This window comes from Enhydra lutris, unplaced genomic scaffold (genome assembly GCF_002288905.1).
Source record: "Enhydra lutris kenyoni isolate GAN:26980312 unplaced genomic scaffold, ASM228890v2 scaffoldscaffold4, whole genome shotgun sequence".
Classification (NCBI taxonomy): domain Eukaryota; kingdom Metazoa; phylum Chordata; class Mammalia; order Carnivora; family Mustelidae; genus Enhydra; species Enhydra lutris.
In genome coordinates this window covers 56,163,338-56,187,477 of record NW_019154088.1, presented here as the reverse complement: position 1 = coordinate 56,187,477, position 24,140 = coordinate 56,163,338, and the positions used below count along the sequence as shown (strand labels likewise).

The 24,140-nt window shown below is 40.7% G+C and overlaps 1 protein-coding gene across 1 annotated transcript; it reads left to right on the top strand.

Annotated features, from left to right (window-relative positions):
• The first annotated feature begins 807 nt into the window (after nt 1-807).
• Nucleotides 808-19,179, top strand: LOC111139893 (dehydrogenase/reductase 7). Its single transcript, XM_022492321.1, has 8 exons — nt 808-999; nt 6,581-6,733; nt 11,004-11,110; nt 11,548-11,787; nt 14,111-14,232; nt 15,176-15,248; nt 15,462-15,677; nt 18,961-19,179. Exons 1-8 carry the CDS (start codon nt 867-869, stop codon nt 19,006-19,008), a joined length of 1,092 nt encoding a protein of 363 aa, XP_022348029.1. The 5' UTR covers nt 808-866; the 3' UTR covers nt 19,009-19,179.
• Nucleotides 19,180-24,140: the final 4,961 nt, after the last annotated feature.

Genomic DNA, 24,140 nt, shown 5'->3' with positions numbered 1-24,140 from the left:
AAAGAATACATATAATCACTGTGTATGAGCTACTGTGCCCTTCACAGGCATTTTCTTATTTAAACTTCTCTATTCTTTGTGGGTACCTAAAGACAAATAATTTACTTAGGCTGCCGAGGACGGCACCAGCTGGGCTCAGGTCTCCAATTCTGCTCCTACAACCAGTGCTCATAGACAGTTTGACTGAAACTGTACTTTCCGGTCCAGGAGCCAGGCAAGTGTCTTTTGCAACAGCTTTTCGAATCTAAACCGACAAGGTGGCAACTCAGAGTAAGGTTCATTGGATGGGGGTGGAGGGTGAGTGCCTGGCGTGGGTGGAAAATTGATAGTCTGTTCCCTTCATTGAGTTAAGGAAAGAAAGACGAGGATGGTGGGAATCGTGATCCTAGGTCGGACCTACTGTGCTCTTCCTTTTGACACAACCCGAGCCTTGAAACTGGATGCCCTCAAAACAACTGTTAAGGAGTTGTTCTTGATAGGACCAACCTTGTGGCTGCTGTACGAACAGCCGTCCCGCCGCGCCTTCAAGCTCTCCATGCCTTCTGTCCCCACTGCAACCTTTCTCAGGCGCAGACGCAGGCGGAGCGAAAGCAGCAGTTTCGGGGTTCGCGACTCTGGGCGCGGCGTGGTGCGATTCCGAACATCCATGGCGCAGCCCAGGGCGCGGCTCCCCGCGGGCGGGGTTGGGAGGGGGGTGAGGGCGGTGCGGAACTGCGCGCGTCGGGACCGCCCCCCCAGCCGCCTGCCCACTAGCTGGGTGGATCCGGACCCGCAGCTCTTCCGCCGCGGGGCAGGAGGCTTCGCTGAGTCTGTGCGCTCCTGCGCGGTCAGTCTTCCTCCCGCCGAGCCCGGCACGCGCGGCCGCGATGAGCTGGGAGTTGCTACTGTGGCTGCTGGCGCTGTGCGCGCTCGTCGCGCTCGTGGTGCAGCTGCTGCGCTTCCTGCGGGCCGATGGCGACCTGACCCTGCTGTGGGCGGAGTGGCAGGGGCGACGCCCAGGTGAGGACCCGCAGCCACGCCACCGAGGGGGAGGCCGGGCTCCGTGCGGCCGTGCCCGGTGTCGCCGCATCCCTCCGGGTGGCGTGGAGCTTCTCCGCCTTTCCCTGGGGCTGCCTGTGGGGGAGGCAAAAGCCGTGGCCAACGAGGCGGTCCTGTCCCTTTGTCTCTCGCGGGGGTCAGCGAGGCCTTGCTCGCATGGCGAACGAGGAGGGCGCTGGAATGGGCGGAGCGCCCTCGGGACTCGAAATTCTTACCTGGGCTCCCAGGGGCTCTGCTGCTGCGTCCACGGAGTCCACCACTTTGACGAGCAGTGCGCGTCCCCTGATTTTGTAAAGGAGCCTCCTTTTGATAACCGGAGCCCGGTTCATCTCCTTCCTTAAGTTGTCGCGAGTGGTGAAGTAAAGTGAGTGTCCGGACTTACCCCCCTACGCACATACTGGGATGAAAGTATCACCCTGGAAAGAACTGGATTTTGCCCGGGGCGAGATCATCGCTGGCATCCTGAGGGGCATTCTTCCTCTCCCACTTTCATCTGTACCCTGGTTAGATATTGGTGGTTGTTTCCTAAACACATTTTTTGTGCGCAAGCGATGTGACACGACGTCTGGCCTTTACAGCGACTCTTGCAAAGTCAGCGTTTTTAATCTGATGTACCCGGAGCTAGACTTTGGATCCGTGAGCGCTAGGGGAAGAGGGGTTTGCCTGGACCTAGTTTCCTGTGTGTCGATACCCAAAACGCATGTGAGGAAGTTTACTTTTCTTTCCAAGCGGTCCTGGGAGGGCAGGGCAGCGATATGGCTCCCAAGGGTGTCAAAACTGGTTCCTGAGGACTAAAGAAAGTCTTAGATGGTACAGTGCTTTGTGTCCCTCCAGAGCTCAGCCCTACCGCACAAAGTCTTATTCCTTAATATTTCATTTGTCTTGTTGCATTTTCTTGGGGATAACATCTGGAGTGCTGACATTATTGAGTTGGTGGAAAATACACCTATGCAGGGTCAACGCTACAAAACTGTGGCAAAGAGGTGCTTGTGATTGTCAGACCTCTGGATGAGTCCTTCTCTTGTCTGATGGCTGCCCTCTGACTGCTTTGTGGATATTTCCATTTGATCCTGAGTGCTTTTGTGTTAATTTGGATTTGGGATTACCTAAAAATAGTTTTTTAAATTTAATTCTGCAAAAGTTATCTGATCCATTAGTTATGTCAAGTGCTGAAGAGGAAGAATGTTGCCAATGCCTGAAGGAATAATTAACAGCTGGTTAAAGTTACTATCACATATCAAGCAAAAATTAAAAGTTGACCAAAAATAGTTTTTAGGAAATTCATTTAATCTTTTCAGTGTTTTACTTTTGTTGGAAAAATAATTTTGAAGGATTTTAAGATACATTTAGTTACATTGCTATTATTATGAACTTTTAGAATAGGGTAACTTGCATGCTAATGGCTTTTAAATTTTAATTTAACTTTGTTTTTAAATTTAGTCATTCTTAAACCTGCGTTGACTCTAGAGTAAGGTTTCGAGAACTCTTTATGTATAAAGTACAGAGCACATAAATAGATGTACAGTATATCTGGTGTTAAAATTTCGTGAGGGAGTTTTTAGGAAAAAAAACACTAGAAAATATACTGTGGGTTGGGAATGTGATAATTAAACAAAGTTAAAGGCACATGGAGTTACACTCAGGTCCCCATCAGATTCCTAGAACGATTTAGACTGGAAAGATAGGCAGACTCTATTAAGGTAAAAAAAAATATATAGGTAGATATAGATAGATAGATAGATTTGGTTTATTTATTTATATTTTATTTATTTATTTATTCATAATTGGTTTATTATTTTTGTCACCTTAGAAAATAGACAATATACTCACATGCTACAAAAGTTAACGACACAAAAGGATATATGATTAAAAGCTGCCCCCAACCACCAAGTATGCTTCTCTGAAGGCAACCAACTTTTCCCATCTTTTATGTATCCTTGTAGAGAAATTCTCCATGTTTCCAAGGGTGTATCTCCCATAGTGAAATTGAAGGGTGACTATAGATATTGCACAGAGATCCAGAAAAATCCATGGCACAAGTCCAGAGTAGGAAATCTCCAGCAGCAGCAGCAGCAGCAGCAGCAGCAGCACACCAGAGGAAAATTCAAGTTTTAGTTGGCAGTAACCACCATGTGAGTGGACTCTGAAATGACTGCCAAAAAAGATTCGGCAGGTGTGGGAGGCATGTAGTGTGTGAAGCAACACATGGCAGTCCACAGTGGGTATCTCCTGAGTGGCTGCTTGTGTTATGCCCGAGTTTTTGCGTCCGAGTGACCACCAAGGAGCCAACACCAATGCAGTCGCACAAGGGTTTATTTGGCAAGTTTAAGCTTGGGCCCAAGTGTACCCGACACAGCGGAGTAGGGACTTGGACCCTGAACCGGATTACAGTCAGAGTTTTTAAAGGCAGAGGAGGGGTGGACTCGGCAGTAGATAATTGGGCCACGACTGCTGGAGGTGAGGACAAAGGGGATGTTCAGAAGGGCTGTCAGGGTAATGAAGACTGTCAGGGTCTAGGAGGCCTGGTTATTATCAAGTCAAGGCCGTTTTTCCCTCTAATGAGGCACTAACATGACGGACAGTTGGGAGTTTCCTGGTGGAATGTCACATTCCTCCTATCAAGCGTTTTTTGTTAGTGAGGTTTAGGTTTAACTTTATTTCCATTTTCTTCCGCCTCAGCCTCCTTCAGTTTAATGGAGGGGAGGTCAGTGTTAAGGGCTTGAGAAACTGAGTTACTTATCTCTGGAAGTTGGGCTATTGATAAGATAGCTTCTTTGTTGTAAATCTCTAGGATATTTATAACCAAGGGAGACTCCTGTCTTGTAGGATTGTGGTCTCTGCAAGTTAACTGTTTGTTTTTCTTTTAGGGCAGCCAGGCATGCCTGAGGAATGTCACACATATTACCGAGGGGAGCGGGTGGAGAGGGGATGTAAGGTGACAGCTTTTGCTTTGTCAAGATGGCTGTACTTATGTCAGGGCTAGACTCGAGGTGGGTACAGCCTTGTTTTTCTTGGCCTCCACACTTGTATGTGTCAAGGCCTCTGAGCTAGACCCTGGGACACACCCCAGTGGCCAAGCAAGCCATTGCCCAGACCCCATGGGTGTCCTGGATCCTTCTCTGGCCAGTTCTCTTCAATAGGAACATTGCCTAGCTAGAGTTTGTACAAAGGGGTGTGAGCCAAATAGTGAGGAAACCTGAAGCCATGTCATCTGAGGGAAGGTCACAGACATTGGAGGTGTTTATTTACCCTAAGAGAAGCAAGAGATGAGAGGATTTAGGGAAGACATGTAAGCTATCTTCAGATACACAAGGGATTGTGGATGTGTGAGCCAGGCTTGATTTATTTTTTCTGTTACTACAAGCGGAGCTGCTGCCAATCACTACGGGGCTGCAGAATTTAAAGGTAGATCACAATATAAGAAAGAATCCTTGACTCCTTGAATGATCAGATTAGTCCAAGGAAGGAGGGGGTGCTTTGGAGAGAACTAGCTTCCACATCCTTTGAGGGAATGAAATAGATGTTAGTCAACAGCTTAAGGAGAGAATTCTCAAACTGGGTTGGGGCTGGAACTCTTGTGAAGTTTCCTTCCAACTCTGAGAAACTTGTGAAGTTTCCTTCCAACTCTGGTGCTAAATACACAAGTTTTCTTCTCCAGGCTGGGCCAGAACTACAGGTGTCCTGAGGTAAGCAAGACCCTAATGGCTTTCATTGTTTGTTTCAAGTCATATTTGCTTAGTAAACAGGGAGGAATTTTTGTGAGCTGTATGCCAGTTAGTAAATAGTTTTATTTACTCTCTAGTCTGAGTATTGCAAAATTTTGGAATAATGAGCAGTCAATCTGAATGTACATTCTTTCTTCCTGAAGGAGTCCTCTGTTGTGCATTTCTATAGAAGTCCATCATATGACAGGAAGGCATTGTCGCCTAGACATAGTATTTGGGATGTTTCCAGCCTTGATTCAGATATTTACGTAAAACCTCTTTCCTGAAGACAAGTTTTATTTTATTGAACATTTAAGAAACAGTTGGGTTTTAAAGGATTGATCATATTAAAATGTGGGCACCACTGGTCAGGGTGTGGCTTTGGAGCTAGATGTACCTGAGCTTATATCCCAGCTCTGCTGGGGTGGGATGCTTACTCCACAGTTACTGATGTAGTTCTTTATATATTCCAGTGTCTGTGCTAGGCACTGAACGGTGAACAAGGCAGACAGGGTCCCAGCCTTAAGGGAATTTGCAGTCTAGTGGGGTAACGTCTGTAATCCTGTTTCATTTCCTTTTTTATAAAATTAAGATAATTCTTATTTCATAAGTTTCTTGTGAGGGTTCTAATAAGGTAATGTGTTTAAGCATGTAGGAAGTAATAAAAAGTATTAAGCCTTTATAGTTAAGAACCCCCTTGCCCCTGGCTGGAGAAATTAGAATATGCAAATTATTGGGTGAATATTCTGTGTGTTGCTGCTGCAAAGTCTATTTGTTAAACACTTTTAGCAATAAGTAGTTTACGTTTTACTAAGCACTGAGTATGTGTCAGATTTTGCTCTGGATATTTATTTTAACTCATTTTTTTCTCAACAATGCCATGAGGGAGGTTTTATTAATCCAGTTTTCCAGTTGTGGAACATTAAGGCACCAAGTTTTCACAGCAGGGCGTTTCCTTGCTGTGTGTGGTGGATCCAGGATCTGAACCCTGGAAGTCTCTAGAGCTCGGAATGTTACTAGACGGGTTTTAGCATGGTCTGACTAAAACAGTAAACTGATTTCCCAATTTTAATTTTTATGATCTCAAATCAGAAGTGTGTGGTGGGGCGCTTGGGCGGCTCAATCATTAAGTGTCTGCCTTTGGCTCAGGTGCTGATCCCAGCATCCTGGGATCCAGACCCACATGGGGCTCCCTGCTCAGCCAGAAGCCTTCTTTTCCCTCTCCTGCTTCCCCTGCTTGTATTCCCTCTCTCACTGTCTCGCTCCCTTTCTCTGTCAAATAAAATCTAAAAAAAAAAAAAAAGAAGAAGAAGTGTGATTCCTTGTTTACTGTTTTGTTTTTTACTTTTTTGAGAGAGAGAGCAAGCAGGAGCAGGGGGAGGGCCAGAGCAACAAGCTGACTGCCCACAGAGTGGGGAGGCCCAATGTGGGGCTCGATCCCAGGACCCTGGGGATCATGACCTGAGCCAAAGGCAGATGCTTAATTGACTGAGCCAACAGACGTCTCTGTATTCATGCCTTTTTTTTTTTAATTAGGTAGGAGGGGTTTCTGAGGATATTAAATTAAAAACTTTTAAAAATCACTTTATTGAGGTACGATTAGCATGTTAAAAAACGGTACATATTTAATGTATACAACTCTGAGTTTGAGGTAAGCGTATACCTGTGAGATCATCACCAGTATCAAGGCCGTAAATAGAGGATATTTAAACTTTTAAACCCCACATATTATTGTCTTCAATAATTATTAAGAATTAGAGGTATTGTTTATGACTATCTTTTTTATGGGTGTAATCCACAGCCCATTTCCTGCTCACTGCACATGTGTTTCTCCCTAGAATGGGAGCTGACCGATATGGTGATATGGGTGACTGGAGCGTCGAGTGGGATCGGTGAGGAGCTGGCTTACCAGCTGTCTAAACTGGGAGTGTCCCTTGTGCTGTCCGCCAGAAGAGTGCAGGAGCTGGAAAGGGTGAAGAGAAGGTGCCTTGGTGAGTAAATCTAAAATGGCAGCAGTGCTTCCTAGAAATAAACCAGAATCCGAATTCAAATACAATTCTGAGAATTTTAAGAGGAAAGAGTGGGATTTTCCCAGGCAGTCTCCTCTGGTTCCAAATGCTTCCAATGCTCAGATTCAAATCTTCTTCATTTGGGCATCTCTTCATTAGCTGCCCTTGCCTTTTTCTTCTCTTTTCCTGACACCTTTCTAATTCACTTTTTTTTTTTTTTAACCTTATTTCCAGCTAGTTGACATACAGTGTAATATTCGTTTCAGATGTATAGTGTAGTGATTCAGCACTTCCATACATCTCTAGGTGCTCATCAAAGTGAGTGCACTCCTTAATCCTATAACCTATTTCAACCCCTCCCCTCAGCCACCTCTCCTCTGGTAACCATCAGTTTGTTCTCTAGAGTTAGGAGTCTGTTTCCTGGTTTGTCTCTCTCTCTTTTACCACTTTGCTTGTTTATTCTGTTTCTTAAATTCCATGTATGAGTGAAATCATGTGGTATTTGTCTTTCTCTGACTAACTTATCGACTGACATTCTACTTTCTACTTCTTAGCTCCATCCATGTCGCTGCAAATGGCAAGATTTCATTCTTTTTTATGGCTGAGTAGGATTTCATTGTATATACACACCACGACTTCTTGGTGCATTCATCAATCGGTGGACGCTTGGGCCACATCCATATCTTGGCTATTGTAAATAATGCTGCCATAACATAGGGGTGCATGTATCCCTTTGAATTAGTGTTTTTGATTCTTTGGGTAAGTACCCAGTCGTGCAATTACTGGATTGAAGATAGTTCTATTTTTTAGTTTTTGAGGAACCTTCATGCTGTTTTCCACAGTGACTGGACCACTTTGCATTTTGACCAACAGTACATCAGTGTCCTTTTTCTCCACATCCTCACCAACATGTGTTGTTTGTTGTGCTTTTGGTTTTAGCTATTCTGACAGGTGAGAGGTGACATCTCATTAGAGTTTTGATTTGCATTTCCCTCATGATAAGTGATGATGAGCATCTTTTCATGTGTCTGTGGGCTATCTGAATGTTTTCTGTGGAGAAATGTCTGTTCATTTTTTTCTGCTCATTTTTTTTAAGGTTTTTATTTAAATTCCAGTTAGTTAACATGCAATGTATTATTAGTCTCAGGTGTATAGTTCACTGATTCAGCATCTACATACAGTACCTGGAGCTCATCGTGAGTTTGCCCTCCTTACTCTCCATCACCTATTCAACTCACCTCCCCCCGCCTTGCCCCCCTCCCACCTCACCTCTCGGAGCCATCAGTTTGTTCTCTATAGTTAAGAGTGGGCTTCTTGGTTTGCCTCTCTTTCTTTTTTCTTTATAGTTGTTTCCTTTGTTTCTTAGTGCTCGCCTTCGCAGCATACATACTAAAATAGTTTTGTTTCTTAAATTCCACATATGAGTGAAATCATGTGCTATTTGTCTCTCTCTGACTGACTGACTGACTTCGCTCAGCATAATATTCTAGCTTCATCCTTGTCATTGCAAATTCTGCCCACTTACAAATTGGGTTGTTCATTTTGGGGGAGTTGAGTTTTTGTAAGTTGTTTATATGTTTTGGATACTAGGCTTTCACTGGATATGTCGTTTGCAAATATCTTCTCCCATTCAGTAGGTTGCCCTTAAAGTTTTGTTGATGGCTTCCTTGGTTGTACAGAAGCTTTTTATTTTGATGTAGGCCCAATAGCTTTTGTTTCCCTTGCCGCAAGAGACATAGCTAGGAGAAAGTTGCCGTAGTTAATGTCAAAGAAGTTGCTGCCTGAGTTCCCTTCTAGGATTTTCGTTTGTTTGTTTTTTAAGTAGGCTGCAGTCCCAGCCTGGAGCCCAGCATGGGGCTTAAACATAAGTGACCCTGAGATCAAGACCTGAGCAGATATCAAAAGTCGGATACTTAGCCGACTTAGCCACCCATGCACCTCTCCCTTCTTTTGATGGTTTCCTGTCTCACATTTAGGTCTTTAATCCATTTTGAATTTATTTTTGTGTATGCTGTAAGAAGGTGGTCCAGGTTTCATTCTTTTGCATGTTGCTGTCCAGTTCTCCCCACACCATTTGTTGAAGAGTCTTTTTCCCATTGGGTAGTCTTTCCTGCTTTGTAAAGGATTAATTGGCCATATCATTGTGGGCTTATTTCTAGATTTTCTCTTCTGTTCCATTGATCTATGTGTGCCTTTCTACGTATCTTCTGCACTGACCCTTGCTATTAGGGGGTGACCACCAATTCCTTCAAATGCTGGTGGGTTTTCAGTGACCACATACCTTTTTATTTTTGTCTTAGAGAAAGAACAGTTTGATTGTTATGTACGGCATACATGTATGTAACCACAGAAATTTAATTAGAAAGGATCCTTCATTTTGCTAAAATGTCAGCTATTAAAGTCATATGGGATGCTATAAGATTTTTGTTATAAAAATGAAAGAGCAAAAAGAAAGAATGGGAATTGAATTAGGTTTTAAAATGCAGCTTGAGGTCATATTCATATTCATAGATAGAGCAACAATGTTAATTTTTTATTTTTTTGGCCTGGGTTTTGGTATAGTTATAGTCACATGAAAGCAGTCTCAAGTTATAAAGTGATTATTTCTCATGGGGCATTTAGTACCTAAAATGAGATAATTTTGAATTTTCAGGCAGACCATTTTTTTGGTCATCTGTCTACCTGTTGTTCTTTAAACATTAACCACCCAAAAAAGGGGAGTCAGCAGCCAGGTCCGCAAGGCCTCTTTCCCAGTGTTGCTATCAGAGGCCTCTTGGGTTTTGTGCAGCGACACTTCCTATGATAGTTGTTCCTCTAGCTGTTGAGACTGGCAAGTCCTGTACTGGCAGAAACAAACCATGTCAGCATTTCTTGGCTGGAGTGAGGCTGGTTGTTTTCCTTTCTTCTGTCGAATCACTGGTGCAAGCATTTCCATTTCTCTTAAACAGTTCACGTTTCACAGTTTAGACTTTCCCATAAATCCTTTCTACCCCTTTTATTTCCTCTCCTTGCTTGTTTTTTTAATTGGCATTACTTGTTGCATTTCTTTTTCTTTTTTCTTTTTTTTTTTTTTAAGATCTTATTTATTTATTTGAGAGAGAGATCCCAAGTAGGCAGAGAGGCAGGCAGAGAGAGAAGGGGAAGATGCGGGGCCTGATCCCAGGACCCTGAGACCATGACCTGAGCCAAAGGCAGAGGCTTAACCCACTGAGCCACCCAGGTGCCCCACTTATTGTATATCAATATTAGGGCTTATTCTTTTGATGAACAGCCACAGAAAGGGCCAGTCTAGCTCCATCTGTTTCTTGATTGGGAATTTCAGGACTGTGCCCTGTTCCTTGTTTGCTTCCTGGAATCCTTTTCTCTGGAAGGAAGTGCCTATGTGTCATGTGAGTGGGGAACTCTGAAGGCATAAATTGTTTTTCTTTTTAATGTGTGTAAAAGGGCAGCTATACTTTGTGCACCTATCATAAGACAAATGTACCTCTGTACTTCTAAAGAAATAGCTCTAAAATTTCTGCTTTTTTTTTTTTTTTTTTTTGCTTGTAGCATAATCTTGATTTCTTTTAGAGCATGTTCCAATGTTAGACTGTATATATTCATGTTGAGGAGAGCCACTCTACTTCCTGGGGACCCAGCTAGGTTTTTGTTTAATAAGATGTTGCCTCAGGGGGCGCCTGGGTGGCTCAGTGGGTTAAGCCGCTGCCTTCGGCTTAGGTCATGATCTCAGGGTCCTGGGATCGAGTGCCGCATCTGGCTCTCTGCTGAGCAGGGAGCCTGCTTCCCCTCGCTACCTCTGCCTGCCTCTCTGCCTACTTGTGATCTCTCTCTCTGTCAAATAAAAAAAAAAAAAAAGATGTTGCCTCGGGGCAGCTGGGTGGCTCTGCCCTCATTAAAGCCTCTGCCCTCGGCTCAGGTCATGATCCTAGGGTCCTGGGATTGAGCCCCACATCAGGCTCTCTGTTTGGCAGGGAGCCTGCTTCCCTCTCTCTCTCTCTCTGCCTGCCTCTCTGCCTACTTGTGATCTCTGTCAACTAAATGAATAAAATCTAAAAAAAAATGTTTAAAAAAAAATGTTGCCTCATTACCACCAGTCCTCTCGGTCACTGAGAGAAATTCTTCCACAAAGCCACCAGAAATGAGTTTGTTGCCAAGTCGAGTTGTAGGGTGGGTGTTAAACTTAATGCAAGTAGTGAGAAGCCTGATTGAACTCTCATGACTTCTGTACTAATTTTTAAATGTGTTTATCTAGAGAATGGCAATTTAAAAGAAAAAGATATACTCATTTTGCCACTTGACCTGACTGACAGAAGTTCCCATGAAGCCGCTACCAAAGTGGTTCTCCAGGAGTTTGGTAAAGTAAGGAGCCATTTTGAATCGATAAGTCTTGCTTTGACACAGATATGAAAGAGATTCCCATCTTTGTGCTATCACTGAAAGGGCTTTAGGTAAATGGGTCCCAGTGCCCATGAGTCTCTTATACTCACAGTCTTGGCTTTATGTAATTTGTACTTTCCATACCTTAATAAGTACTAATTCGTTGATGTAGAACAAAAGAAAGTAAAAATTCACTGTGCCTTTTATTTTTGTGATATTTATAAAAAGTCACTTACAATGGGAAATTATTTCCATAGGTGAATCCTGGTTTTATTTTCTCTCTTTCTTGCTGACTTTTGGAAATTCACCATTCCACTGATTTTTTTCAAGTTAATGATACAACAAACTATCCCTAAGAACTGCATCAATCCATTTACAGGTCATCCCCAAAGTGCCTTTTTCTGATTTTATTTAACTAGATCGACATTCTGGTCAACAATGCAGGAAGAGCCCAGCGTTCTTTGGTTGTGGAAACCAGCCTGGATGTCTTCAAAGAGCTAATAGAACTTAACTACTTAGGGACGGTGTCCTTGACATTGTGTGTTTTGCCTCACATGATCGAGAGGAAGCAAGGAAAGATTGTTACTGTGAATAGCCTCCTGGGTATCATATCTGCACCTCTTTGTACTGGATACTGTGCCAGCAAACATGCTTTGCGGGTAAGGCTGCTCTGATGGTACTGATCTAAATATGTATATGGGAGATATGGCCATTTCTGCAAGAGGTTATGGGAATTGGGCAGTGATGTAAGGAAAGAGCAAGAATGACCCATGGAGACTTCTGTTAGAGGACATATCCAGAAGATGCTGAAAAGGACTTGAATCTCAAAGGCATCTTCCTAATATCAGCAAACACGTATTAAGTATCTACACTGTGCCATGCCATGCACTGCAACATGGAGATATAAAGATAAGAAATGGTCCCTACCCTCAAGAAGTGTTTAGTCTAGTCAGCCTGTCACCCTTCTCTTCATCCTTACCAGATCTTTGTGGCAAATTTGGGATCTACACCTCGTTTCTTCCACACACACTTGAGGTTGTATTTGTCATTCTCATTTCTGTGGCTTCTTTTTCCTTCCCCATTGTAATGGGCATTTATTTTCTCTGATCTAACTATATGTGCATGTCAGAAATAGGAGCTCCCCACTGGATGAGTAGCCCTGGGCTTCATATCCTTACTAGGACTAGGCTTGACTCTGTTGACCATAGCTTCACTGAAAGAAAAGCTAGTCATGGCAGAGGCTAGGAGAAAAGCTTGACTTGGGTTGCTTAAGTTCCTGGATTTAATATTGGAAAGACATGAAGTTTTCATGTTGGCTTCAGGATAGATATGAAAAAATATTATTAAACTGTAACATGGAACAAATTAGATCTTAAGGCCAATAGGAGACACATAATTTATAATTAATGTTGTTGAAAGTCATTGTAAGTAGCATGTTACACTGTTGGAATAATGAGATGCAACGGCTGACTGGTCCTTGCAGTTTCATGAAGATCTGAAGCTTGTTCTTTAGGGAACCCTCTTTCCACTGCCAAGAGCCGACAGTTGCAGAGTGGTGAACCGGAAACCATACTGCCGACGTCCCCATATTTGGTGCTGGGTTAGTAGTCGCTTCCTGCAGAGCCATTGGGCAAGTCTCAGGCAGGCAGATAAGGGAAGGCAGCCAAGTTTCTCATGACATGCAGAGTGCTTTCAGTGAAACACAGCCTGGCCTGCCCTCCAGGACTCACTGTGGTGCTGCTGGATTTGATCCTCTGATACAACATGGCAGGATGAGACTCTAGTTAGTTAAACCAGTAGCTGAACCCTGGGACCGGGAAGCACTTTTCTAAGAACGTTTTTCCTTTCTTGATTCCCAACAAGCTCTAGAGTGAATTTATCATTGAAAAGTTCATACTCTGTACCAGACGTGATTGCAGACAAGGGGGTGCATTTGCATCTGACATGTTGGCTTTCGTGGTGTCCTCATCCTTTTTTGCTACAGAGAGGCAAAAGGTTAAGGGTATGAGAGTTCTTGAATTTACAAAAAGCCTTTTTTCCTGTCCGTTTGAGTTAGGCACTTTATTAATCTCTGACTCAGGAGCCCTAACTGCCCCTGTTGATTGGTGGTCAGCATTGGAAGCTGGTAACTGGTTAATGGTGGACAGTAAAAGAACACATTCTGAGTTAGCTGTTTAGTCTCTTCAGTTGTTAACTCAGCTTATACCTATGCAGTCTTGGAACATTTCCTAATTTAGAAAAGAGATGAGGGGAAGTAGATGTTTACTCCCTATTCGATTTAGAAATGGCCAATATCTTTAAATCTAGAGGGTCTAGCTTGTGTCTACAAAAGCCATCAAGTAAGCACACATACTACTTTTTAATCAGCCACATACTCTCTTGCTAACCCTAAAAGTAAATGTTTGCTGAAATGATTTATCTGTTAAAATAGTAATATACATAGAAAATGTTGAATTCTTCTTCCTCTCTGATAATTTCTCTTAGGTATTCCTAACCCCTCTCTCTCCTTCTTGTGCCAGCACTGGCACTTTAGACCACTTTGAGGGATAAAAGTGGCCCAACCTCAGTGATTCTCAGTGGAGAACACACACCTCTTTGGGAGTGGGGAGCTGGGGATGGTGTGAGCAGGGTATGTCGGAATAATCTCCAGGGGTGGTTTTCCACTTGTCCAGCATGTACCATAAAAATTCACTGATGCCATGAGCCACCACTGCCAAGAGGGGCGAACCATTACTACCGGAAGATGACAATGCCCGAACGTGTCTGTCCTATATTGCTCCCAGTCTTACACTTAAAGATGTTTAGTAAGGTTGCCCAATTATATTTTACATCTTTTAGTAGGCATTTCAAAGCGTATTTTGATAATGTGCCACTATTGTCCCCATAAAAAGTTGAAGAAAAGTAATTTCATGCTAATAGCAAATATGAGATATGTGTATTTAATTTTATTTGTTGCCTTTTTTTTTTTTTTTTGCCTTTTAGGGTTTTTTTAACTGCCTCCGAACTGAACTTGCTACATACCCAGGTATAGTTGTATCTAACATTTGTCCAGGACCTGTGCAATCAAATATTGTGAAGAATTCCCTAGTTGGAGAATCCAAAAGGTAAAAATGCCTCAGAGAATAATTTAAATGCTTTAGTGGTTATATATTGATATTGTATCACTATGTTTCATGGCTTAGAATTTTTTCTGACATGTTAGACTAACATGTTACCATGTTATGAATGATTTACAAAACTTAACCTTATGGCACCTGGAACACTGTTAAGGTTAGCTGATGGTGCTTTGGCATTAAGTTTTAATAAAGGCTAAAGAAATTGAGAAGATACTGCTTATAAATAATCCACTGTTATGTGGGCTGTCAGTATTCTTAAAGCCCAGCTTCTGTCAATTCATAAATCATAGTGACATTGAAAGGTTCTCTCTGGCTGAATTGTAGTACATGAAATCTTCTGGGATTTTCAAGAGGGGCAATGGCGAAGGAGCTTAGGAAAAGCTTTGCCAAACTGAGGTAATTTTAGGTTAGCTTCACCTGTGCTTCACTGAGCTCATGAATTACACATAGTGTTACCCAGTGGAAGACAAATGTCTTGTGAAGAATTCAGTCTCACTCAATCATACAAAATCCAACAAAAGACCACGAAATTTTTCTTCTTTTCAATGAAGATCGATTTCTGCTGAGACATAAATCTATTTCTGCTTGTATGTAAAAGTTTATAGATACCATTTATATCTTCACATTTTCTGTGGAGGCTCTAGGGTAGAATAGAATGAGTGTGCTCTCTAGGAATAAGGTGATTTGGACTGTAGAAATGGTTACCGCTAATGGTCTGTGGGAGCACAGCTGAGTCACTACCTCTCTGGGCCTCAGTTTATTTGTAGAATGGTAGGGGGTTAACTAGATGAGCAGTACCAGATTTGTTCACTACCAGAAACTGCTTTTATCCTCTTCCTCCATTTTATCCCCATGGTGTCCATATCTCTTGCTAAGTGGATTAGTAATTTGTTTAAAAACTTTTATTGCTAAAATGACATATAGTTATCAGTAAATACATTAAAGGTGATCTAAGGAAAAGCAAAGAACCTTCATCTTTTGTTGAGCCTGCACCATCTTCTCTGGTAAGTGTATGATTTCTCTTAGGCTTTTGGATATATAAAAATAGCTTATAGACACCCATTAGTAGCTATGGGGACTGCAAATGGGCATGAGTCCCACTGAAAGAGTCACTCCCCTAGATGACCTCTATGTCCTTTCTAGCTTAAAAGTTCTGTGAAATAGCTTGGATAAATACTCAGCATTCACTTAATTTCCTTTTTTTAATATTTTCTTAGACCATAGTTGTTGATACTGACCAGTCCCACAAGATGGCGACCAGTCGTTGTGTGCGGCTGATGTTAATCAGCATGGCCAATGACTTGAAAGAAGTTTGGATCACATATCAGCCTTTTTTATTAATAACGTATTTGTGGCAATATATGCCAACCTGGGCCTGGTGGCTAACCAACAAATTAGGGAAGAAAAGGATTGAGAACTTTAAGAATGGTTTGGTAAGACCCATTTATATACTTTTTTCTTCTTTTTTAAGATTTTATTTATTTATTTGACACACAGAGAGAGAGAGACAGTGAGAGAGAGGGAACACAGCAGGGGGAGTGGGAGAGGGAGAAGCAGGCTTCCTGTTGAGCAGGGAGCCTGACACAGGGCTCCATCCCAGGACCCTGGGATCATGGCCTAAGCCGAAGGCAGACACTTAACGACTGAGCCACCCAAGCACTCCTACTGCTTAATACGTATCAGTCTTGTAGGAAGTATGAATTCTCTAGTGCTTGAAAACTTTTCTTACTGATCCTCCATCAACCTCATGATATATATAAAAGAGATAAAAAGAATTGTGTCCCCCATGCATTTCTGTTGGTTTACTATAAATTACTACTGGTCTTAGAGAAAGAGGTTTCTTCAAGGTGAAATCAAATCAGAGATTGACATTTTGTCTTCTGCACTTCCTGACCAGTGCATGGGTCAAAATACTCTTTCTCTACTGCTTTTCACAAGTTCCTACCTGGTATGGTCTCCTTGGGTTGATACCTGGCCTTCCCTCCCACTTCTCCCTAGGATGAAGCGTACCTCAGCCCCATGCTTAACTCTGTCAAAGCTCTTACCGCACTGTTAAAACACATGCACACTCTCTGTGTAGCGTTGGTTCCTTTGGCCTCATTCTGGAAGCACTGTGAATATGTGATGTGTGCCAAAATGTCTATGTCTGAGAAAAATATGGTGATTTATTCATTCTTTTGGCACTCATTCTTACAGAAAAGTGAGGAATATTATGGGCTATTTCTGAGAAAATTGTGACCATCACAAGAGTTTAATGTATAAAGATCACAAAATGTAATGAGTTAAGCCAGAAATTATACATATGATAATGCAAAGAAAAGCCATTTCTGTGGATGGTTTCTATCGTAAAATATGTTTTCAAAGACTGCTTCTTCTAGAAGTAAGTTAGCAGGGTTTGATATATAAAGAAATTATTCAGTGGAAGCATACCATATGTATCATTATGTAATCTACCACTATTTAAGCAATCCACAATTTGTTAGGCACTTAATTTGTTCCCAGTTTTTGCAGGACAGTGAACATGAATCAGTGGAAAAAGTAAACAACCAAAATGCTTAAAGAGACTTAAGGGTTATAAAACTTCCTTGATGCATTAAACAAATTCCAAGCTGGAAAAATCCTGAAGGCCATTCATTGGCTACCAAGTTGTAATGTGGACGATTTATAGTGTTTTGGTAATGTTGGGATATAGTGTGGGATCGTTCCAAAGGTAGAGGTTCATCAAAGATTTACATCTGACTTTTGAACTCGGAGGACAACTGGTAGAGTGGTATTGTGCCCAGTGATGGATGAGAACTGAGAAAGAAAGGGCTTCACACTGGGAGGTGACATATAGTGTCCTGTTTGAACATGGAGCCTTATACCAGGCTCCCTGGGTAGAAATCCCAGCTCTATCCTGTGACCTCATCCCTCAATCTCAGGCAAGTTCTTCTCTGTCCGTCAGTCTTCCCCATCAGCAAAATGGAGATTAATGATGCACTTAGTCATAGGATTGTCATGGGGAGTAAGTGAGTGAGTACATGAAAAGCTCTTAAAACATGTCTTGGAGTGTTAGGCTTGTTAAGTATTAGCTCTTAATGCTTTTGTTTTGATGGTAGCAGGATATTTAGCTAATAGATAAAGATGAAAGAGTTCAGTGAGAGGGTAGGGAGAGAATACACTGTAGAAGTGATTGGGTTCAAGGGAAGAGGGGACCAGGGGCGAGAGCTCTGTTCAGTGCCACTATAGCAGTTGTGCTTTTTGGAATGTCCACAATAACATTATTTTGTCTTGTTTATAGATTATCTAACTGTGAAATACAGACAGTACTCAGTAAATCAAGCATTTGGTTACATCAAGTCCTTGCTAAAATGATGGCTTTTCTCTTCCTACCACTAACTTTAATATATTATTACACTGTCTTTTTTTTTTATAAGTTTTATTTATTTATTTGAGAGAAAGTGTGAGCAGAGGGGAGGGGCAGAGGGAGAGGGAGAAGCAGAGTCCTCACTGACATGGGCTCAATCCCACAACCCGAGATCATGGTCTGAGCCAAAGTCAGATGTTTAAGCAACCAAACTACCTGGGAGCCTCTGCTTACTACTGGTCTTATTGTTAATCACTTTTTTAATGATAAACTGCACATCCTTTCATTTCCCAAGGATATTTCTGAAAAGAATCCCTCCTCCTTTACACGAAATCATATGAACTAAAGAAAAAAAATTGTTCCTCACTTTTTTAACTCAAGTTTTTCTCCCTGTTTTTCCCCATTATTTTCTACATTATATATATAAATAAATATATATATATCCATCTACTTATTGAAATTTGCTTATAAAGCATCTATGTTAAGATAATGCCAATATAGCTTATCCCAAACTAAATGTACTTATTGATAATACTTGAATTTATTTCTGTTGTTTAGACTAGGAACATTATGTCTGGAACTTTGTTTTTATGAATATATGTTATTTTTCAGGATCAAGAACAATACCTGCACTGAATTGTGTTATTTATTATTTTGTCTTAGTGGAAATTCTTATAAGTATTAAATGCACATCTTGCCCAATGAAATGTCACATCTTAAGAATTATTGCGTTACCTTGGTTTACTTTTTTAAGCAATATACTAGAAGTTCACAAATCATTTTTGAGTTATCTGTCAGATACTTCAATTCTAAATACCCTGACCTATTCTTTGTATTTATTTATTTATTTTTTTAAGGGTTCATTTATTTAGAGAATGAGCAAACATGAGTAAGGGGAGGGGCAGAGGGAGAGAATCTCAAGCAGACCTCTGCTGAGTATGGAGCCCCAATGTGGAGCTCGATCTCACAACCCTGAGATCATAACCTGAGCTGAAATCAGGAGTTGGAGGCTTAACCAACTGAGCTACCCAGTGCCCCAATTCTTTATATTTATTATAGGTATGATATGCTGGTCCAGAAGAGTAATGGTAGATATTTCAGCATTTAAGAAATGCCATGGGCAGATGCTAATATGATATTTATACCTGATAGAGGATATAATGATGCTAAATCCTATAGTGGTATTTTTGTGTAGGTCTAGAATTCTGGCTATGATTTTTATTCTAATTTAAGCATTTGCTCAGGTTTTGTAAGGATTCTTAACAGTGAATCATAATGCTATAGCTCCTGAAAACAGAAGGAATTTGTAAAAAACAAAATAGGGTACATATAAGGAGGGTCTGATTCATGTTACTGTCACTTTGTTGCAGGATGCAGATATCTCTTACTTTAAATTCTGGAAGACAAAACATGACTGAAGGAGGAGTACTTGTATTTTTTAAGCCACCAGAGGTAGAATTGAAAAACAGCAATCTTCTTATACACTGAAGACTAACTTACAATTTTACTTTCAGTAGATAGAACTTTTCTTTCAATATGTAATAATTAATAAACAATTACCATGAATCTTGCAATAAAAATATTAACACATACTACATTCTTGGATTAAAAAAAGCATTTTTATGGAACTAGAGGTTATCATGCTTAGCGAAATAAGTCAATTGGAGAAAGACAACTATCATATGATCTCCCTGATATGAGGGAGAGGAGATGCAACATGGGGGGTTAAGGGGGTAGGAGAAGAGTAAATGAAACAAGATGGGATTGGGAGGGAGACAAACCATAAGTGACTCTTAATCTCACAAAACAAACTGAGGGTTAATGGGGGGAGGGGGTTGGGGGGGTGGGATTATGGACATTGGGGAGGGTGTGTGCTATGATGAGTGCTGTGAAATGTGTAAACCTGGCGATTCACAGACCTGTACCCCTGGGGATAAAAATATATTATATGTTTATAAAAAATAAAATTTAAAAAAAAAAAGCATTTTTTGTGTTTTTTTTTATTAATTTCAGAGCTAGAGTTTAGTGATTCACCAGTTGCATATAATACCCAGTGCTCACCACATCACATGCCCTCCTTAATGCCCATCACCCTGACCCCATTCCCCCCACCCACCTCCCCTCCAGCAAAAAAGCATTTCGAAATAACTCTAGCATATATACGTAAGATCTAGTTTAGTAGAATGCTAACCCAAGAATTACAGTAAACATAAATGTATGGAATAGTACACAAAGTGGAGTGTGGAGAAATGAGATAATAAAGAAGTATTTGAAATTGACCTGTCTCTAAGGTACTCACACTCTTAGAAGAGCTAACAGGTACAGACGACTACAATTTGAAGCAGCAAACAGGGCTCATAGGAGCCATCATCAGGCCCCTGCCATATGCACTTTGCTGTACTGAGGTGCTTTGTATGAGTTAGTTCATTTATTCCTCATAACAACCCACTAAGGTATGTGGTATTATCCTTCTTTATAGAGGAAGAAATAGATGCTCAAAGCAAGTAGGTATTAACTTTCTCCTCAGGTGGCTGTCCTTACAAAAAGGGGAAGGTGACAGACCACGGGGTACAGCAGCAATGGAATAAAGAGGGTGTAGTATGGGGATAAAATAAAATACACAAGAGTGCTCTTGTACAACCAGTGATGAAAATGGGCATTATGACTAATTGAATACACTGCACCTGGGGTAGAAATAAGACGAATTAATGGAACAATTCTAGAATGCTACAAAATAACATTGTCATATAGCATGATATAGACTGTAAGCATAAATAACTCAGAAAAGGGAGAGATTTGAATATAGAATAGTGCGACTTGAATATGATAACCACTACACTATAGAAACCCCTCTGTAGCATAGAGAATAATGTGGAAGTCATTTGTGGAGAAGAAGATTTGCAAGATCTTTGCAAGATTTCAAGATGAGCCTTGAAAGGGTGGAATTCAGACAAAGGTTTCAAGAGATTGGAGTACAGGTCAGTTTTGTTTTGTCATGAAGTCTACAGACCTTGTCATTATGCTTGCCAATGTTTAAGGTTTGTTGAGAATATGCCAGCTTCCAGAATGTCACGAATGAAAACTCATAGAGACTGAAATTAGCATGGTATGAGGATGAAGGAAAAATGAGAGTTCAGTTTCCTCAATTACTCCAGCCAATCAAGGGTAGAAGAGGCATAAATAAATTAAAATGATCTTTAAAAATTCATCTGTATGGTATTCTTCTATGGCATGTATAATTATATACTTTTGTATGTATAAACCCTTTCTTCTTTGATCTTTTTTGTGAGCAACCCAAGATGGAAAAGCAGCTTTTTGTCGAAGTTCATTTTGTCAAATTCAAAATAGTCAAGAACTGTGAAACCAAGTGTTCACATACTGACTTTTTAAAAAGTTTATTATTTTGCCCTGACCTCTCATTTCCAAACCATTATCTTAAATGGCCCTTGAAGATGGGAAGGAAATGGTGTACTCATTCCATCAATGCTGAAAGGCAGATATGGGGTTGTGCAAGGTGACAGCTGGTGAGCTGGTTAGAAGAGTTACCAGTAGGAGCTATGGCTTTAGATTTAGTCTGCTCAACTACTGGGTGCCCCAGTAAGTCTCATGAGACCTCAGTCACAATCAGTTATTCAGAAGCTAAATAACATATCCTACTAAACAAATATCCCATTATTTTAACACCTATTATTATTTTTAACACTGAAGTGTAATTGATGTACTATGGGCTACACGTATTCAATTTTATATGTTTTGACATACATGGCCACACTTGTGAAATCATTACACAATAAAGGCAGCAAATATATTCATCAGCCCCAAAGGTTCTTTTGTGCCCTTTGTAATTATTTCCCCTGCCTATCCCACCCCAGGTAACCAATGTTACTATAGATTTGTTTGCATTTTCTATAGTTTATATAAATGAAATCATAGTTTATACACAGCTACTGCTGGTGGGAATGTAAAATGGTACATACAACTGATTTGAAAAAGTTTCGCAGTTTCTTAAAATTTAAACCCACACCTACCCTATGCTCTAGCCATTCTAGTCCTAGGTATGTTCCCAAGAAAAATGAAAACATATGTTCATACAAGGACTTGTAAATGAATGTTCATAAAAGCTTTTACATAATAGTACCATACTGTAAAAAACCCAAATTCCACAACATGAATGAAATAAACAATGTAGAATATTCATATAATGGAGTACTACTCAGCAACAAAAAGGAATGATCCATTGATACATGCAACAACATGGATGAATTTAAAAATAAACCAGAGCATCTGAGTCTAGATTTTTTCTTCTTCAGGACATTTTAAATTAAAAATTCAATTTCTTTAGTGATTATAGTATATTGAGTTTGTCTATTTCATCATTTTTTAGTTTTGGCTGAGTTTTAGGAGTACGTGGCTTTTAAGAATTAATTGTCTAAGTTACCAAATTTATGAATATAAATTACATTCAGAGTTACTATTGTAAGATGTGAATTTAGTGCCATTGTATTACCTGTAAAGTCCCTGTTTCTGTATATTGTCTTTGTTCCTTTCTGGTCTATGTTACTTTTGGGCTTTCTCTTCATGTATAGGATCCCCTTTAGTATATCTTGCAGGGCTGTTAAGTGATCACAAATTCTTTTGGTTTCTGTGTGTCCTGGAAGATCTCTATCTCCTTCCATTCTGAATGACATCCTAGCTGGATAAAGTATTCTTGGCTGCATGTTTTTCTCATTTAGTACACTGAATATATGCCAGCCCTTTCTGGCCTGCCAGATCTCTGGATAGGTCTACTGCCAGCCTAGTGTTTCCACCATTGTAGGTTATGAGATTTGCCTTGAGTTGCTTTCAGGATTTTCCTTTTATCTCTGAAATTTGCAAGCTTCACTATTATATTTCAGCATGTTGGTCTATTTTTATTATTTTTGAGGGCTTTTTTGGACTCTACCTTTTGGACTTGAATACCTGCTCCCTTCCCCACATTAGGGAGGGTCTCAGTTATGATTTGCTCAAATATACCATCTGTCCCTTTATCTTTTCTTCCCCTAGAACTCCAATAATTCTATTATTGTTTCACTTTATGGTAGTGCTGATTTCTGGTCTTCCCTCATGGTCCGTTAGTTTTTCTTTCTTTCCTCAGCTTCCTTACTTTCCATCATCTTGTCTTCTATGTCACTGACTCTCTCTTCTGCTTCACTTACCCCCGCTGTTAGAGCATCCAATTTAGACTGCATCTCAGCTAAAACATTTTTAATTTGGACCTGATTAGATATATTTCTGCACTAAGAGTTTTTCTAATGTCTTTTATGCTTTTTTCAAGCCCAGCTAGTAACTTTATCATTGTCATCCTGAGTTCCAGCTCTGACATTTTACTTACAGCCGTATCAATTAGATCTGTGCCAGACACTATTACTTCTGGTTCTTTCCTTTGTTGTGAATTCCTCTTCTAGTCATTTTGGCCAGGGAAGAATGGACAAATGAGAGAACAACAACAACAACAAAAAAATCAACCAAAACCCAAGTGAAATACATACCAGACAAATCTGAAGAGGTCAGAAACCAAAAAATTAAAGAAAAAAAAAATGGAGAAAAGAGAGAATATAATCCTCCATGTGGACAAATTAGGGTGATCTACTTGGTCCTGGGTGTATTTTGGTCTGTTTATTAGAAGACAATAAATCCGGGGGCACCTGGGTGGCTCAGTGGGTTATAGCCTCTGCCTTCAGCTCGGGTCATGATCCCAGGGTCCTGGGATCGAGCCCCATATCAGACTCTCTGCTCTGCAGGGAGCCTGCTCCCTTGTCTCTCTCTTTCTCTCTCTCTGCCTGCCTCTCTGCCTACTTGTGATCTCTGTCTGTCAAATAAATAAATAAAATCTTAAAAAAAAAAAAAGACAATAAATCCCAAAATTGTAAAGAAAGCTCTCTCTCTCTCTCTCCATATATATATATACACACATATATATATGTATACATACATATATATACACACACAAATAAATTGAATACAGGGAAAGGAAGCCAAAAATCAAGAATATATCTATAAAATGTAAAAATGAAAGTTAATAAAAAGATTTAAAAACAAAGAACTGATGAAATAAGAAACGAGTTAAAAAGGAAAAAAAGGAAAATTTTAAATTGAAAGATAAAAGAATCATGAGAGAAAACCTCAAATTCTATATATTATTTTCGCCTAGCACTGGAGTTTTGCAGTTCTTTGTACTTGGTAAGGTTGGTGTTCCCCTGATGTACCAGCAGGTCCTCTGGGGGAGAGGTCTGCTGCACTGATTTTCAGGTGTCTTTGCCTAGAAGGAGTTGCACCACCCCTTCCCAGGGGGCAGGGCTCAGTACCAGCTGCTTTGGGTTGTTCTATGTGGCTTTTGTTCCCTGAAGGCTTTCTACGCTGCTTTAGAGGATGAAAATAAAAATGGAAGCACCCAATCTCCAGTGTTGGAGCTGAAAGATCACCTCCTCCCCCACCCCCACCCCCACCCCCAGTAAACCCTCAGGGAAAAATCAATCTGTACTTTTGTGTATACCAAACTCTGCAGACTTCT